This window comes from Octopus bimaculoides, chromosome 2 (genome assembly GCF_001194135.2).
Source record: "Octopus bimaculoides isolate UCB-OBI-ISO-001 chromosome 2, ASM119413v2, whole genome shotgun sequence".
Classification (NCBI taxonomy): domain Eukaryota; kingdom Metazoa; phylum Mollusca; class Cephalopoda; order Octopoda; family Octopodidae; genus Octopus; species Octopus bimaculoides.
The window spans coordinates 27,801,776-27,818,768 of record NC_068982.1 but is presented as its reverse complement, the minus strand read 5'-3'; the positions used below and the strand labels follow the sequence as shown (position 1 = coordinate 27,818,768).

The 16,993-nt window shown below is 32.4% G+C and overlaps 1 protein-coding gene across 1 annotated transcript in view; it reads left to right on the top strand.

Annotated features, from left to right (window-relative positions):
* Positions 1-16,993, top strand: part of LOC106872737 (ras GTPase-activating-like protein IQGAP1) — a 176,489-nt gene that overhangs the window by 116,018 nt on the left and 43,478 nt on the right. Inside the window, exons 10-15 of the mRNA XM_014919820.2 lie at positions 5,863-5,953; positions 6,521-6,681; positions 8,548-8,638; positions 11,252-11,452; positions 14,977-15,140; positions 15,832-15,913. Coding sequence (XP_014775306.1) covers positions 5,863-5,953; positions 6,521-6,681; positions 8,548-8,638; positions 11,252-11,452; positions 14,977-15,140; positions 15,832-15,913 — 790 coding nt within the window. The remainder of the gene's footprint in view (positions 1-5,862; positions 5,954-6,520; positions 6,682-8,547; positions 8,639-11,251; positions 11,453-14,976; positions 15,141-15,831; positions 15,914-16,993) is intronic.

Sequence of the window (16,993 nt, the reverse complement as noted above, 5' to 3'; positions counted from 1 at the left end):
TATATATATATATATATATATATATATATATATATATGATGTTTTTATCATCACCATCATTTAATGTTCGTAGGATTTCTTTTCTCTTTTTTAAGCAATTGTATTACTGCTGAACACTCTTGCTGCTGTTAATCATTCATTTGATGATGTAGGAGTGTTGCCTGTTTTGTTAGCCTTGTAAATTGGGAAAATTGTGTCTTGCTATGGGATAAAATGTATAGTGAAATTGGAAGTAATGATCTTCATGACAGTAATCCAGCATTCTAACTTCACTAGCCATTATAATTCACAAAATACAAAGTGTTCATTTAAATTTGAGGTTCTATGTAGATTTAGCTACTAACTTTTCACACTATTTTCGAAGAGAGGATAATTCACAAATAGAAGTAGAGTATTCTATAATATGGTGAGTTGATAACTTTTGGTCAACTAAATTAATCCAAGTAGTTAGTAGACAAAATATTCCTCTAGAAATGGGATGCAAATCTAAAATAAGCAAGCAAAACAACTCGAGTAAAATCAGCTAACTAGAACTTTTGTACAATAAATACAATAGACCTGGAGTTTAAAAGCCATGTACATGTTTTCTCATTGTGATACTTTTTTTGTGTATATGCATAAATGTAATTGTTTTTCCCAAACAAATTACATTCATATTTGAAGCTCTGAAGCTATAAGGTGTTACTGAGGCACTCAACTATAAGTCCACTGCATATTAATAGCAGAAACAGCTGTAAGCTAATGAAGTTCACAAGTTTATTCCTTTGTCCTCTCATTTTTTATTACTGCTCTTTACTCTACTAACACTTCATTCAGAAACATTATATATTGAGTTCTATATCAGGTTATTAGTATTGCAATGCCTAACCAAAGTGTGTGTGTGTGTGTGTGTTTTAAGAAGGGCTTCCAACTGTAGAAAACATTGCCAATGGAGATATTGAGGCATGATGCAGTCGTTGGACCCATCCAACACATGCCAGCATGGAACATGGACATTAAATAATGATATATATGTAGATGCAGTATGACCAAATGGTTAAGAATTTTGCTTTGCATCCAAGAGGTCTCTGGTTTGATTCCATTTTGACACATTGGGCAAATGTAATTGTCTACAGCCTTGAGCTAATCCATAACTTGTGAATGAAATTGGATAGGCAGAAACTATATTCAAGCCTATCAGCTCAATTGTACCTGTTATTCAAAAGGTACATCCTTACTACTACACTCTGTGTCATGTTGCTTCTGCTTGTGAATTACATTAAGAGTACGTGTGTTTGTGGAAGGCTCAGCCACTTCACATTAATTCAGTAGTAGTTATTCAGCTGATTTGGACAACTGAAGTTCCATTATCAAATAATGGAGACCTGCTATGTTTGTGTATGTGTGTAGATAGCTTAGCAAGAGGGGAACATAGGGACATTTGATATAGCTATAAACAATATGAGTGGGGGGATGTTTTGCATATTAAATGCAAAATATAACAGGACCTTGGATGTTATGTAGTAACTTGTTCTTCATGATGATGAGTTAACTTAGGACTACATCATCGTCATGGTTTAACATGTCTTTCATGTGACTTGAGTTGGATGGTTCAACATGATCTGATGACACACAGGACTGCATTGAGCATGGTTTTTATGGCTTGATGTCTTTTCTATCACCAACCACTTTACAGTGTGTATTTGATACATCTTTTCATGGCACCTACACTTGGGTGATTATCTTGTCCTTGGCAAAACTAGTGTCTTCTCTACCATTTGCTGTATTTTTTCATTCACTAGCACTGAATAGTTATCTCCAATACCAGAGTGTTACCTTGTAGATAGTAATGAAAAGGGACCCGAACTAGTGGGTGATAGAGAACAAAGAGGAAGTGAGATAGCTTCATGAGGATGGTTTGTTAGAAAATTCAACAGAAATAGCATGAGCCATAAGAGGGAGATATGGAAATAGAATTGGAGTACTAGAAGTGAATGCTCGGAAGGAGAGAGTGATGTCAGTGAATGGTAGGAGCAGGAGTAATTTGAGGAGTGATGGATGTTGGTGAAAGTGATGGGTGTCAGTGAGTGACAGGGAAAAGAATGATCAGAGGGGCAGAAAGATGACTAGCAATAAAGATGAGGTGATAAGTGGGAAACTGAAGGAATACTGACAGATCCAGTGTGATGCCATCCTTGATTACATAGGTGATTGAAGATAGTGATAGTAGAAGGGCACATTGATGGGAAAGGGGTGAGTGGTAGATGAGAAAGAGGAAGAGAACAGTGCAGGGAGACTTAATGGTTGGGAGTGACCCAAGTGTAGATTCTATACATCCCAGTCTACATTACCTTTACCATCATTTTTTTTACATTTGTTTTTCTTTGCTTACATAGGGTTGGTGAGATCTCTGTAACATAGCACTTTACTACAAGTTGCAGCCCTTTTCATCCTTCTTGCAGCTCTGTTTTGTTCCATATCTTACTTGGCCTCCTTCATCCTCAGATTCCACCCACTTAGGCAACTGTCATCTTCCATATGCATTACATGCATTTATTAGTTTAAGTAATTTGAGATACCGAAAAGAACATAACACCTTTTAAAGTAGTTGTATGCTGTCAACTTAATGTGACAGTCCCCTGAAGGGAATAATACTACTGTTGGTTAGACCTAGAAAGCTGCTCCAGTTACTGTTGGCCTTGACACATTTCCTGTGTCCTTATGTTTACAAGGGGGAGACAAGCACCTCCACCCAGCTAAGCCTGCATCTAGAGACATGTTTCTGAGTCTTTGCTCATCATCAGTCTAGAGTATCATGACCTGCTAGTCGAAAGTGCCCATCGAGCTCTTGTAGACATATAATAATTCTAGTGAAATATATTCACTGATTTGAAGTTTAGAAATAATACATTTCTAAATCTCTCAGAGAGATTTATGCAGTAGTGATACGATGAAGTAGTTGTATGCTGTCAACTTAATGTCACAGTCCCCTGAAGGGAATAATACTACTGTTGGTTAGACCTAGGAAGCTGCACTGCTTCCTATCGGCCTTGACACATTTCCTGTGTCCTTATGTTTACAAGGGGGGAGACAAGCACCTCTTCATCTAAATTCAGCGGTGAGTATCATTAGTTATAAATTTCCAGTGAATCAGTAAATGGTTCATAAGATCTAATGGCCAGGGTAACAAGACAGCTTCTGTGCAACTTGGGCAAATAAATAACACAAGGTAGTTTTGTTTGCATCAGTATTTTGTGTGCATTTTCATTGTATATATATATATAGGATTTTACTTTCTTTTGCTGGTATACACATATACAGCAAGCATCCGCGTCCATCTTCCAAAAGGCATTGAGCAACCCAAAACACAATAGTTGAAGACCTTGTCCAAGATTCCATTTAGCAGGATCAAACCAAGAACCATGGGGATGCAAACGCAAATTTTTTGATCTCACTACCATTAATAGATGAAGCTAACAAATTAGACAAAAATAGAGTAACAGATTTTTGGCAATTTGATAGGTTTGGGAGATGACTGTAGTAGTATATAAAAGTAATAAGCCCCTTTAAGATGGTCATCATAAGTGTTATCTGAAAAGGTGTTGTAACAAATTTGTGTGTGGAAACAGATGTTTATACTTTTCATACTTAGTTTTCTGGTAAGCATCTAAAAACATTTACTCGTGCATGATGATTATCTCACAGCAGCTGCATAAAAAAAATTATCTATTAAAATATATTCTTCATATATATATATATATATATATATATATAAAAAGAGAGAGAAAATATATACAATGTGTTATCTCTTGGAAGATTTGTATCTACAACATAATATAGCTGACAAAATATAGTAAACTAGATATGCAGTTTTTTTTTACATATTTTTTTACATATTTTTTTACATATTTGATGATGAGCAAAGACTCTAAGGTATATATACAATTCAGCATGTCTAGTATAATATCTGAGAATTAGTCATCAGACACTGACTGCTGCTGTTTGTTATAGCATATCTTGAATAAATGTTTAATTAAAATCGATATTTCATGGAATATTTTCGACTCTTCTTGGATAGTTTTTTTTTTTTTTTTTCCTTTTTGTGACAAAATGGTGAATATTTTTATCTTTTAAATCTATATCACCTGTCCATTATGTAAATAAATAAAATGCAATATATATAAGCAAATGTTGAAGCTTTTCATGAAATCCAGTCATGGCAGCATTATTGCAGTCATCAGATATTTTCAGTTAAGTATGTGTGTGTGTGTGTTTGCATGCACACATGCAAAAGGTGCACTGTATAAAGCATAAAATAAGTTACTGCATAGCAGAGACATTGCATTCAATGTAGAATGTCTGTTAAGACTCAAGAAAACATAGATAGCAATAATCTTTTTGATGTGTGGCTTTTGAACATCTTGTGTGAAAGTCAAATTGAGCTGGACAAGCAGCTGGTCATTAAAAGACATCAGTTATTTGTGAAAGAAAAGCTACAAAGCTGTGGACATGTCCTAAATTGCTATTGAATTGGTCAAAGTGTAAGAGGAAATGAAATCTTAGGATGATAGGCCTAACAGATAAAATGAAAATCAAAATTTTTTTGTTTTGCTTTGTTGAGTGGATCTACCCAACCTTTTCTGGCATGGTAAAATAATTTTTTAATAGTTTGGCTGGAGGAAGAATGGCAGTTCTCATGGCTGCTTTCCTTTTAGGTCCTCCAAGACTGTTGAGAGGAAGAGATCCAGAGTGAACTCCCCTAAAGATACCCAAGGGTCAGCTATTGGGTGGTGCTAAATCAGGCAAAAGATTGTCATATTTAACACAAAAAAAGACCACACACACACACACATAATCTTCAGCTGGGTTTGCATTCAGAATCTATGTTTAATGGATCGGCTGTTTAGTAAATAACATCAGACTTTTTAGGGATTTCAAAATCAATTAAAACATATTTAGGAGCTGTTACTTCTGCTGACAATAAAGGGATTCTCTTTGATACTTGGATGATAAATTGTATGATGTTTGTGTTCGAAGTGCAATATTGCATGATAGTAATGCATGGCATTGAATGTGGAGTATGTAATGTTAGTGTGAATGGATGTAGATTACAAATGAATTGATTAAAACAAAAGAAAACTGGGTGTAAGAAGTTGTGTTGTGAGTTGAGGGGAAAAAACTTAAAATAAGTTGCAGTAGTTGTATGCAAGAGAACAGAAGAGTTTTTGTAGTTGTGTGCTGGTTTGGACAAGTGGTGTATATGGAGGATGGTATTGGAGCAAAACAAAGTGCTTAATGATCCAAGAGAAACAAACCTGCAGAATAGGTAGACTGTTGAAGACATAGGGAAAAAAGGGATTAGGGCTAAACTTAGGATTGAACCTCACAGAAGAGATGATTAAAGACTGCAATAAGTGGTGAGACTGTAATGGAGAAAACTTTTGTTCATTCAGGCATGGAAAAACCAACTATAAAATAATGATGTAGGACCATTATTGTATAGTGTATCATTAGAAATGTGGTATAGTTAGAAAAACAATGTGTAGAATAAGTCTGGTTAACTAAAACTTTTAGTAATAAGCAATTTCAGAGATGTAAAATGCAATTTTAATTATTGTTCTGTTGTTTAATTCTAATCAACCCTTTAACATTTAAACTGGCCATATCCAACCTGAAATATCCTACTTGTTTTATTTGCAAACTGACTAGATCCAGCCTCTCACCCCTATCTTACATGTCACTCTAAAAATAGACAATCGCATCACTTAAATCTCAAAGCCACAAAATAATGCATGATTAATTCAAAACAATGTGAATAAATAAGCATTACATTTGACAAAGTAATCTGAGTATTAAAGGGTTAAATTATATCATTTTTTTTAGTTCATTGATCCTAACAGTACATATGAGGCAGATGTCTATGATGAACTCTTAACTCAAGCTGAGATTCAAGGATATATAAACCAAGTCAATGGTGAGTCAACAATTCTTATATTTTCTATGGAAATGCACTAAGTTATTTTGTTAAATTTCTTTTTAAAATATTAATGTGACATGTACAAAAATAAAAATGCATCAGAGTGAAAGATTCTCTATAAACATGTTCCATTATAAAATTATCATAATTCATACAGATTAAATTTGGTTGATTAAAGTTTCAAACTTCATGAAGTAACTATCAGTCATTAAAGGATTTAGTACTTTTCAAAGTAATGCTAAAGCTTTAATACTCAAGAATCCCTTTATTTCTTGCTCTTAATAACATTTCCACACAATCCAGTTTCTGCTATCAGTTAAGTAGATACAATGAAAGGAAATAAGAGAAATTGACACAATCAATATTGATCATAGTGATTTAAGCTAATTTCTATATCCATTTTTTTTTCTTGTATGTTGAAGTTAAAACTGTTCAGCTTATGACTAGAATATGAGCAGTTGAGCAGACTAAGAATTATAGTATTAAGGATTTCATTTATTTGTTTATATTAAAAAATTTAAGCAAAATGTATAATTCCCGATTTGTTCTTTTGATATTTTTCAGTTTACACATCATTGACTTGGATCAATGATGCTCTTCAAAAAATGGATCGTGATTCTTTGATTAATGCTCTCACATCAGGTTTTCTATCACTGAAGAATGTAAACCTCAACAACATTGACTTCTATATGAAATGTCTGCAAGACACACTTGAACTGAAAAAAGTAAATATTTATTTTAGTAGTTTCATGTAAACTTTCTCAAATTAAATCTGCTATTAACCCTTTTAATGCAGAAAAGTTTTATATATCAGTCTTTCTTTTGTTGGGAATGTTATGTTTTTAATTATTTTCTGTTGAAATATGTAAAATTTATTGAAGCAATGTCACTTGCAGAATATTTTTTGGATGATGTTTAGCATCATTACTGAAATAATCATGAAATTTAATTTCACAGTGAAAGGGTTATTAGTAGTAATAACATCTAAGTAGTGATGGTAGTTTTATATGGGTAGACCAGCTCTCAACATTGTTCCTTATGATAAAAATGCTATAATGATAAATTGGAAAGCAAAGCAATATTTTACTCTCTGGTCTATTCTATAGAATACTTAAATTATTTATTTCTTAGTTAAATAATGGTAGAACCTATAAAAATAATAGTAGCATTTTGATTTAAATAGGTGAAATTTGTATGGTCAATGCTTAATTTAGTTATTAGTTGGTATTTCATGGAAAGAAAAAATCTGATATTGTATCTGTTTTCAGCATTATTAGTAAGGAGTCTTGCTTATAAAGTAAAATAATTTTGTCTTTAATCTTTAGTTGTACCATTACATGGAAATTCTCATTAAAGTTTCACATAAAGATAAGAAGTGTGGAGGAAGGTTTGATAAACGCAAAACAAATTGCAAAAATTTACTTTTAATCAATGTTCCTTCTAGTTTTTCCCTGCCAGAGAGAGCAACTTTTGATGCTTTGAGCCAAAACATTTTAAATTCAAAGGTAGTGCATAGCATTGAAACTTTCATGCAGCTTATGAAACACGTTTGTGAAGTATGAGTGGTTACATTTTGATGTGTACCACACTATTACAACAACTGTGCAGCCATGCACCCTACCAGCTTCGAAGGAATGTGTATGATTGTGATTAGTTATTGCTTTATTGTGTTATCATTGAATATATATGATAGGTTTTAGAATTTGAAATTTTACGTGTGTGTTATTTAGCTCTGTTACTGCAGGTTTCTTATTTATTAATGCCAACAAGTCTTCAATAGTATTTCATAAAATATAAAACAAGTATTAACTTTTAGAACCACTTTCACATGCTTGTAAAGTGTGGTATAGTCTATTTGCTGAAGCAGTTGTTTTTCCTGCTAGATGCTCTTTTTATTTAAAATCATTCATCTGTGGTGTACAGAGGGCTGGAGGTTATTTACTGCTCAAACAATAAAGCTAGGACAATCAGTTAGATGCCTGCAATATGATGACAGTAATAAGAGTTCAACTTCTACTATGTTGTTAGTAATACAGTACTTAGCCTTACATGGTGCTTCATTCATTTTTAATTTTAGGTTTCTTCTATTTAAAAAAAAATGATTTGGTAGAGATCATTCACTGCATAAATTACCGATATAGCTTATTCAGAATACTGGGACTGTAAAAGAATTATACCTATACTCCCTTCAATGCAGATGTGATTGCTAATATAATGGATATGATCTGAAAAATAATTACACTGCAAATTGCATCCTAATGATGTTGAAATACATTTAAGAGTTTTGATAGCTGAAACATTACAGCACTCAATATCATAAAATCAGAAGAAGAAAAAATTCCTCACAATCTAAACTGCTTTTGTTAGGAAAAAAAAACTTTGTTAATAGGTGGAAAATTCCCACCTCATTCTCCCCCCCCCCAAAAAAAAATCTTTTCAACGGGTAAAGATATTGATCTTCAAGGATTTATACACGTGAATGAACTGCTGCTAGCTGCAACTCTTATATTATCTCAACTTATAAAATCTATCCTTTACATTTTTCTTGACAACTGTTTTTCATACCTTCTTGATATATTTTATTTGCACAGAACAATAATGGTGGCGATGTTTTCTTAGATAAAGATGAAGTTCAAGCTGCAATCAATCTTGCAAACCAGGAAGCAGACGTAGAATATCAGAGTATGTGATCTTTTTCTTTCTTTTATGCATTTTAGAATAGATTGTGAAATATTTACACAAAACTTGTTAGATATATATTTCTTTCGGGTAAAATTTTATAATTCTTCATTCAATTACACAGTTCTCTCAGAAACCAGTTCCTATCCTTATCAAATGCTTTAATCTATCTCTTAACACAAGAATATATGCAACTGCATGACTTTCACTTCTTTCACCCACCAACTTCCAATAGCCCAAAGATGTTGAATCAGTCATAACAATCATCTTTAGTTTCCCTCCACTCCCAGTGGCCATCTGTATGGTTATGGTACTCAGCTCTACCAAACACTTACCCACTGATACACACCTTTTCTACTTGCCCTACTGCATCTCACAAGCAGCAATACCCAAAGTAAACCTATTGCCCAATTATTCCTCCATAAATTCCATTCCTATCCATCTTATGGGGCAGAATCCAGTGTTCAGGCACATTACTACTTTTCTTTAAACATGTATATAATATCATTTTCCAAAAGTATCTAAATATCAACGATTTCCATTTTAAATATTTATTGTTCTTGGAATAATTTTAATAAATTTTCTTTCATTCCTTCTTTACTCTTCTTTACCTGTATATATATATATATATATATATATATATATATATATATATATATATATGTTGTTACTGTCGTAAAATTTAAACCACATTTTGTGTGTACTTCCTAACCACATGGTTTTGGGTTAATTTCCTTGTGTAACACCTTCGGCAGGTGTCTTCCACTCTCTCCTTGGACTGACCTGTCTTATGGGTGGATTTCATACATGGAAACAAAGAAGCTCATTATGTACATAAATACTTAAGTGTTTGGCCTAATATTTGAAGTGTTCAGCTCAGAATTATAATGTGGTTTCAATTACTGTACCAGATAGCATGTTGTATTCTTGAGCAAGGGCACTTCATTCATGTTGATGCAGTCAACTCATTTGAAAATGAGTACCAGCCAAGTGCTGATGCAGCCTTCTCTCCTGTTACATCCTGAATGTGCTGCTGGGTCAAAGGGTTGAAAAGTCATGATGTATGTATGCCTGCTCACATTACACAGGTACCTTAAGCAAATAGCAAAAGCATGTTACATGTTACCAAGCCATAATTGTTCATGAGTGACAGCTGGCTCTCTTTGTGTGTGTGTGTGTGTGTGTGTGTGTGTGTGTGTGTGTGTGTGTGTGTTTAACATTTGCACTTCTCTGAAAGTCAATGTGCCTCAAGCAGTGACATTATTGCAAAACAAACTCCCTGTCAACAAATCATCTGCTAGCTTTGAATCTTTGAAGATATGTGCAATAAGGGATCCATTACAAAGGGTTGGCAACAGCAAGAGCATCAGGTGGTAAAACAGTTCCTCAATATGTATGCATATATATTTATATGTTTACATGAAACTCTAGTTCTTGTAGGGTTAAGCTTGTTTGAGGGTTCATGGGGATTTTCTTGTTGTATACCACACATTAATATTCTGTGATTGTTCTTCATTGGGACTCTGTCTGGTAAAGGTAAGTTTTTTTTTTTAGGGGTTTTGAGTTTATGGTTGTGTTGCATATTTGTATATATATAGATAAAAATAGATGCATAGATACTTAGATGTGTATATAAATGTATGTGTATAAAAAGATATATATATAAAGATGTGTGTAAACTTATATACTGATGTGTGTGTATACACATACATACATACACAGAGAGGGGCAATTGATGTATAAAGATCAAAGAATAAATCCACGAAAATTATGAGCTCAATAAGTTGTTAATCTCCAGTACATTCTTACTTCACAGTAAATCTATATTAGATACACATAATCAGCTAAAATGATGTTTAAGAGCAATATATTTAGCAGAAAAGCATTGAACTTCACAAATAGTTCATAATTTGTGCTCAGCAGCTGTTTCATGGAGATAAACAATAACAAATATATAATTACATAATTGTGATACATGAGTAATTTAAATTAAATTAAATTTAAAAACTGTATACAGACACTTTCAAAAATGTTACGTTAATCAGAAAACTGTTGCCAATTTCATATATATATATATATATATATATATATATATATATATATATATATCCAGATCAGTCTTATTTGGTTTTACTGGTTTATAATAATGTGTTTAATGAACTGTTAGCAAATGTGTTATTATCGTGGGTATATTCTTTGATGCTTATGCATCAATTCTATACACAAACACATACACAAATGAATATGGCTACATATATGTGTATGTATATATTTCAAAAGATCCAGATGTGAGGACTAAATGCATTAATATTCCATATTTCATTTTGTAGTTCCATTCCAGTGCTATCACTATAAGTGTGTGCATATATAAATGTCTTTATGTATATATAGTTCTGTATATTTTTGTATGTGTATATGCAAATGTGTGTGTTTATACGTATGTATGTATATTATACATGTATGTGTATGTAAATATGACTGTATATACATTCATGCATAAAAGCTTTTTTTCTTTATTCTTTGTAATGTGTATTTTTTTTTATGGATTTGTTTATGTTAATTACAAACAGAAAATTTCTTTTTTAAAGTTGAAATTGTTGAAATTCTTTATCGCAGAGCAAGTTGCCGTGAAGAATATCAATCTTGCTATTGAAAACACTGATGCTGAGCAATTAATGAAAGCTCTTCAGAACCCAGCTGCCCAATTGAGTCCAATCGATGACACTGCCCCTATGTTGTACTGTGATGAGTTCTGTAGTATTAGGCAAGAGAAACAGGCCTCTCTGGAGTATCATGAAATTTTTAATGCAGTCAAAAGTAAATTTGTCTTACTTTTCTATTGAATGTGATATATTAAGACTTTATTAAATGAATCCTGACCATTTTGTCTTAGTAACTCTATTTTTAAACTGAATAAAATTGGAAATATTTTTGGTAGTATTATTTTGGATAATAGCATTGTCTAAAATATAATGTATGGCTAAAAACAGAAAAGGATTTGTTCTTATCTATTAAATAATATTATTGATTTTATGAGTGAAGAATGATACATTGGAGCATAATTTAATGCCTGGTGATTTTATTAAATCAGCCATGGTACAATGGCCAAAACTTACTGCTATTGGACGCAGATAATACCATTATCACTTTCTTTCTTTTATAAGCATACTCAAACTATTTTCGTGTTGATAATACTGGATCGATTATTGATATGCATTTTTCTAAATAATGCCTAATCAAATTATATTTAAAAAATCTCTTCCCTTGTTTATAAAATATGAGTTTGATTCTTTATAGCAGGTGCCAATTCCAAATCTATATTATCAGATAATCTTTTGTCATTGAATCTGACTCACAAATATGGACAAAATGACAGAATCTAAACTTTCTGGAATTGAAATAGCTGATCTGATTCTTCTATGGGTCATGCTGACACTTTGAATGTCACTATGTTCTAGAGAATTCCATGACAGCTCAGAATTAGGCCGATTTTATTTCTCTTTACAGTTTTTATCCTGATAACTTCTTTTAAAGCGTGGAATTAAGTACAACCAAATTTTTCTCTGTGATTAAGTGTCTATTGTTTGGAATAGAAGCAAGAATGGTTTTGGTTGATATTAAATTGATAAATTTAGTTTTAAAATATTTGGGAATAATTTGAGTGGGAGTGATGTAGTCAATAAAATTAAAAGATGAAACTAATTTCATCTTTTAATTCCAGTTTAAAATTTTTTTTTTATTCGCAATATTTTATTATTTTTCAAAAAGTTTAAATGACTTTCTTGTTTTAGTTTTAAGAGCACACACACACGTATGTGTGTGTTGTATGTATGAAATGGTTGACATACTGTGATATATAATATTCAATTCAAATAAGCTCATTTTCATTGGTTTAAAGTTGAGATTGACTTCACTTAATTTTCATAAGTGATGTGTTACCATCAAATATATATCACTAGTTATTTGATATAGATTTTAGATAGTGGAATTTAGATAAAATAATATGGGTAAGCCAAGTGTGTATATATGCTTAGTATATGGAATCAATTAATCAATTTTGATTTCTAGCTAATAAATATGGGAAAAGGGTCTACTGTCTCATCTAATTTCCTGTTTTCATGAGGAATTTCTTTTTTTTTTTTTTTTTTTTTTTTTTTAAAGCAAAAAACTAGTTTATCATTCATGAGGACATTTTAATTAATACAGCTAATTCTGTAGCATACTAATTTAGTTGGTAGATCAAATCTCAAAACTATAGTTATCATGTTTTTTCTAATATTTCTTTATCACACACTAAATGAGTTTGAACAATTGCAGTAGTAATAATAGGTTTTGATCTATATTTCTGTCTAAATAAATTCACTTTCATTTTCAAATTTGTATATAATGTAAGAAAGTTATGCAAATACCCATTATTATTTCTTATTACTATTTATAAAAGCATTATAATGTGCAATAAATCAATGTTTCATTTCCTATTTCCACTGATTGCTGCCAATTTTAAAGTTCTTTATATTTTTCGGTTTGATTACATTGTGCTTATTAAATTTGATGTCTGCTTTTTAAAGTTTTGCTGTAGGTCTTTGGTAGCTTTTTCAACTTTAATACATAGACATTAATTTGATAATGATTATATTGGTAAATTACAATGATACCAAATTTCATGAATATTACTGTAAAGTATTGTTAATTCTTGTCGGTACATTAAATGAAATGTGCAGTGCAACAGTGTAGAGCAATTGTAATTTAATATTGGCCGGATATTTTTACAGTAGTTAACACAGCACAATAGCACTATTTATGGATTCTGCATGGAATCTTTGTTTTATGGTTCTGTTCACGTCCAACAAGGTTTACTTCAATTGATGTCTAATATTGTGATTAAATAACTTTAATTAGTTATGTATTTTTCTTGTTATGTTATGAAGTTCTTTGTAAGCATATCATGCATATCCTCATAACAAGCAATGTAGTATCTGCATTAAGTATTCTGCTATCTTTAACTTGATATTATTAGAAATAATTTTCAAATCTGTTGCATGTTAATTAACATTTGCTTTATTTAGTATTCTCAAACATTGCAATTTCCTCATTTTTGCATTGAAAATGGAATGTAATAAAAATAGTGTTTTGGAAAAGCCATTTCTTTAGTGAGCTTTGTATAGGTGTTGGACAAATATAGCGAGAATTGAAACTAATATTCAAAACTTCAGGCGCAGGAGTGGCTGTGTGGTAAGTAGATTGCTTACCAACCACATGGTTCTGGGTTCATTCCCACTGCGTGGCACCTTGGGCAAGTGTCTTCTACTATAGCCTCGGGCCAACCAAAGCCTTGTGAGTGGATTTGGGAGACGGAAACTGAAAGAAGCCTATTGTATATATACATACATATATATGTATGTGTGTGTATATGTTTGTGTTTGTCCCCCCAACATCGCTTGACAACCGATGGTGGTGTGTTTGCATCCCCATAACTTAGCAGTTCAGCAAAAGAGACCGATAGAATAAGTACTAGGCTTACAAAGAATAAGTCCTGGGGTCAATTTGCTCGACTAAAGGCGGTGCTCCAGCATGGCCGCAGTGAAATGACTGAAACAAGTAAAAGAGTAAAAGAGAGAGTATGTTGAAAGTTGCAATTAATGAGTTTTGAAATATCAGCTGTAGAGTTACATCACAGAATAATTCTGATATTTCAGTGCTACTCTGGAGTTTTTATTGTACAACTTTGTTATATTACAAATAGTTGATATCTTACAAAAGAAAATAGAAAGGTATTAGCTCTTTAGCATTTAAACCAGTCATATATAACCCAAATATTCTACCTGTTTTATGGTCAAACTGACCAGATCCAGCCTCTCACACATTCCCGGCAATGTCATTCTAAAAACAAACAACCACACCATTGAGATCTTGAATCTATGAGTTAATGCTAAATTGTTAATTTAAAAATGACAATTGTAGAAGTCCAGTCAGATTTTTAACTTAAATGCTGACTAAACCTATTTTATCAATAAATGAAGCTGTACAAATTCACTCATAAACCAATCATTAAAACTCATTCATTGACACTTTATTAAGCTAAGCTTCAGGATGATTTTCCCCCCCCCCCCTAAAGGACCAATAATGATAGTAGGGGTGAAGTTGTTAATTGAAAGGCTTTCTTAGTACTGAAAAAGTAGGAACCAGTCTTCCTTCTTGATCGGTTGATTGATGATGAAATGCTTATCTCTATGAAATCATTTCAATATATTTAGTAATTGATTAAATTTAAACTGCAATTTAACCCTAGTTAAATTTAATTGAAGATGCTTTATTTTGGCTTTTTTTTTTCCTTATTTTAGTTCTTTCTGCAATTGCTGCAATAAATAGTGCTATTGACAGAAGAAATTCTCATGCAACATTCACTGCCCTAAGTGATCCAAATGCACATATTCCTACACTTGATTTTGAACTCAGTGAGAAGTATCAAAACTGTCTAGTAAAGGAAAAACAGAAGAAAATTGAGGTGAGTTTGCTTGTGTTTCTGTAAGATAACATATAATGTTGATTGCAATTGTTGATGTTCAACATCCAAGTCACCTCTGATTGAGGATGTCTATAACTGTTTATCATTACTCCCATACTCATAGGTGTTGTATCAGTTAATTTGGGTGCCCTTTTCCTACACATCTTTTAGTCAGCTTAAAACGATTATTGCCAGATAATTGGTACTTCTGGTCAACACTTCATTATCTTACTAAATTTAGATTTGTGCTGAAAAATATTGTATAAAATTTTGATTATCATAAATCTTCAGAGTATAAATATTCTAAGGATTTTTATGTTATTTTACCATCTTAGTTCTACATTGTTTGAATATCTTATTTACATATCATTACTTTATTGTAACTAAATGAGTTATATTCCTATCTAAGTAAACTTATTAACCTTTGGATGTAAACAATTTTATTTATTAATTTGCTGGATTAGACATTTAGAGATTTTAATTTTTCTAAATGTGACATTTTTACCATGTTTGCTGCCTATTGCATTGAGGCATGTTTGTAGGAGTTTGACAGGACCTCTCCATCACAGCATCTCTTCACTTATTATGGTCCATTTTCATTTCTAGTTACACCTAACATTGAGAATAAACCCTTCCTGTACTATAAGCTCAACTTTGGGTTTTCAAAAATGTTTTCGAATATTTATTATAGTTACCTTGTGAGCAGCTAACACACCATGAAATTGTAATGGCAGTAGAAAAAGTTCATCAACAAGTTCAACAGGAGCATGAACGTAAGTGGAAGTTCAATATATATCTTGTGTGTCAACTGTTTTTGTGATTATCATCATACTTGCTTTATAGGTTTTTATTTTCTTTCATGAAAATAAAGCAAACTTTTCAGTTAGTTTTATTTACAGGAATATGAAAATCTTGATTTTCCAAAGTGTTGGTAATGTTGTTAGAAATAAGTTTGGAAGGTATTTAGAATGGAATATGTGTGTATGTGTGTTACACACACACACACACATCACTGACCATCATCATCATCATCATCATCGTTTAACGTCTGCCTTCCATGCTAGCATGGGTTGGACGATTTGACTGAGGACTGGTGAAACCGGATGGCAACACCAGGCTCCAATCTAATTTGGCAGAGTTTCTACAGCTGGATGCCCTTCCTAACGCCAACCACTCAGAGAGTGTAGTGGGTGCTTTTACGTGTCACCCGCACGAAAACGGCCACGCTCGAAATGGTGTTTTTTATGTGCCACCCGCACAAGATCCCGCTCGGAAGATTTCATGTGTCGCCCGCACATGAGCATGATAAAGAGAATGAACTATTGGGGTATTGTTCAGCCAATTTCATATTAAAGTTTACAAAACTAAACCTACTTCCTGTACAGGAGACATGTATTTTCAACCATAGTGGAAGGTGACCCATCTAAAATGCTGGAGACTGAACAAAGTCAGTATACAAAATGGCTCTGCCCATTTGGGCTCATACAGAGGAGACATGGATTCCATAAAAAGTGATTCAGAGTAAAGGGGTGGGGGCCATTTACACCAGTTACAAATGATCTCTCTACAGCTGGTAACACAATAAAATGCAGATAACCCATACTGTAAAGGGGTTGGCAATAGGAAGGGTATCCAACCATAAAAACAATGCAAAAAAATATCAACCAGCCCTTCCAGCATGGAAAAAATAGATGCAAAGTGATGATAGTGATGAAAAGCTATGTTAAAACAGAGTAAGCAGGGATTTTTTCTTTTTTTGTTATATAAGACCGTAAACAAATGTAGTTAAGCATTATTTATATTTTTTTTTCTCCTGGTTTGTTTCTGTGTTCCTTTCTGTGGAAGAGCGTAGG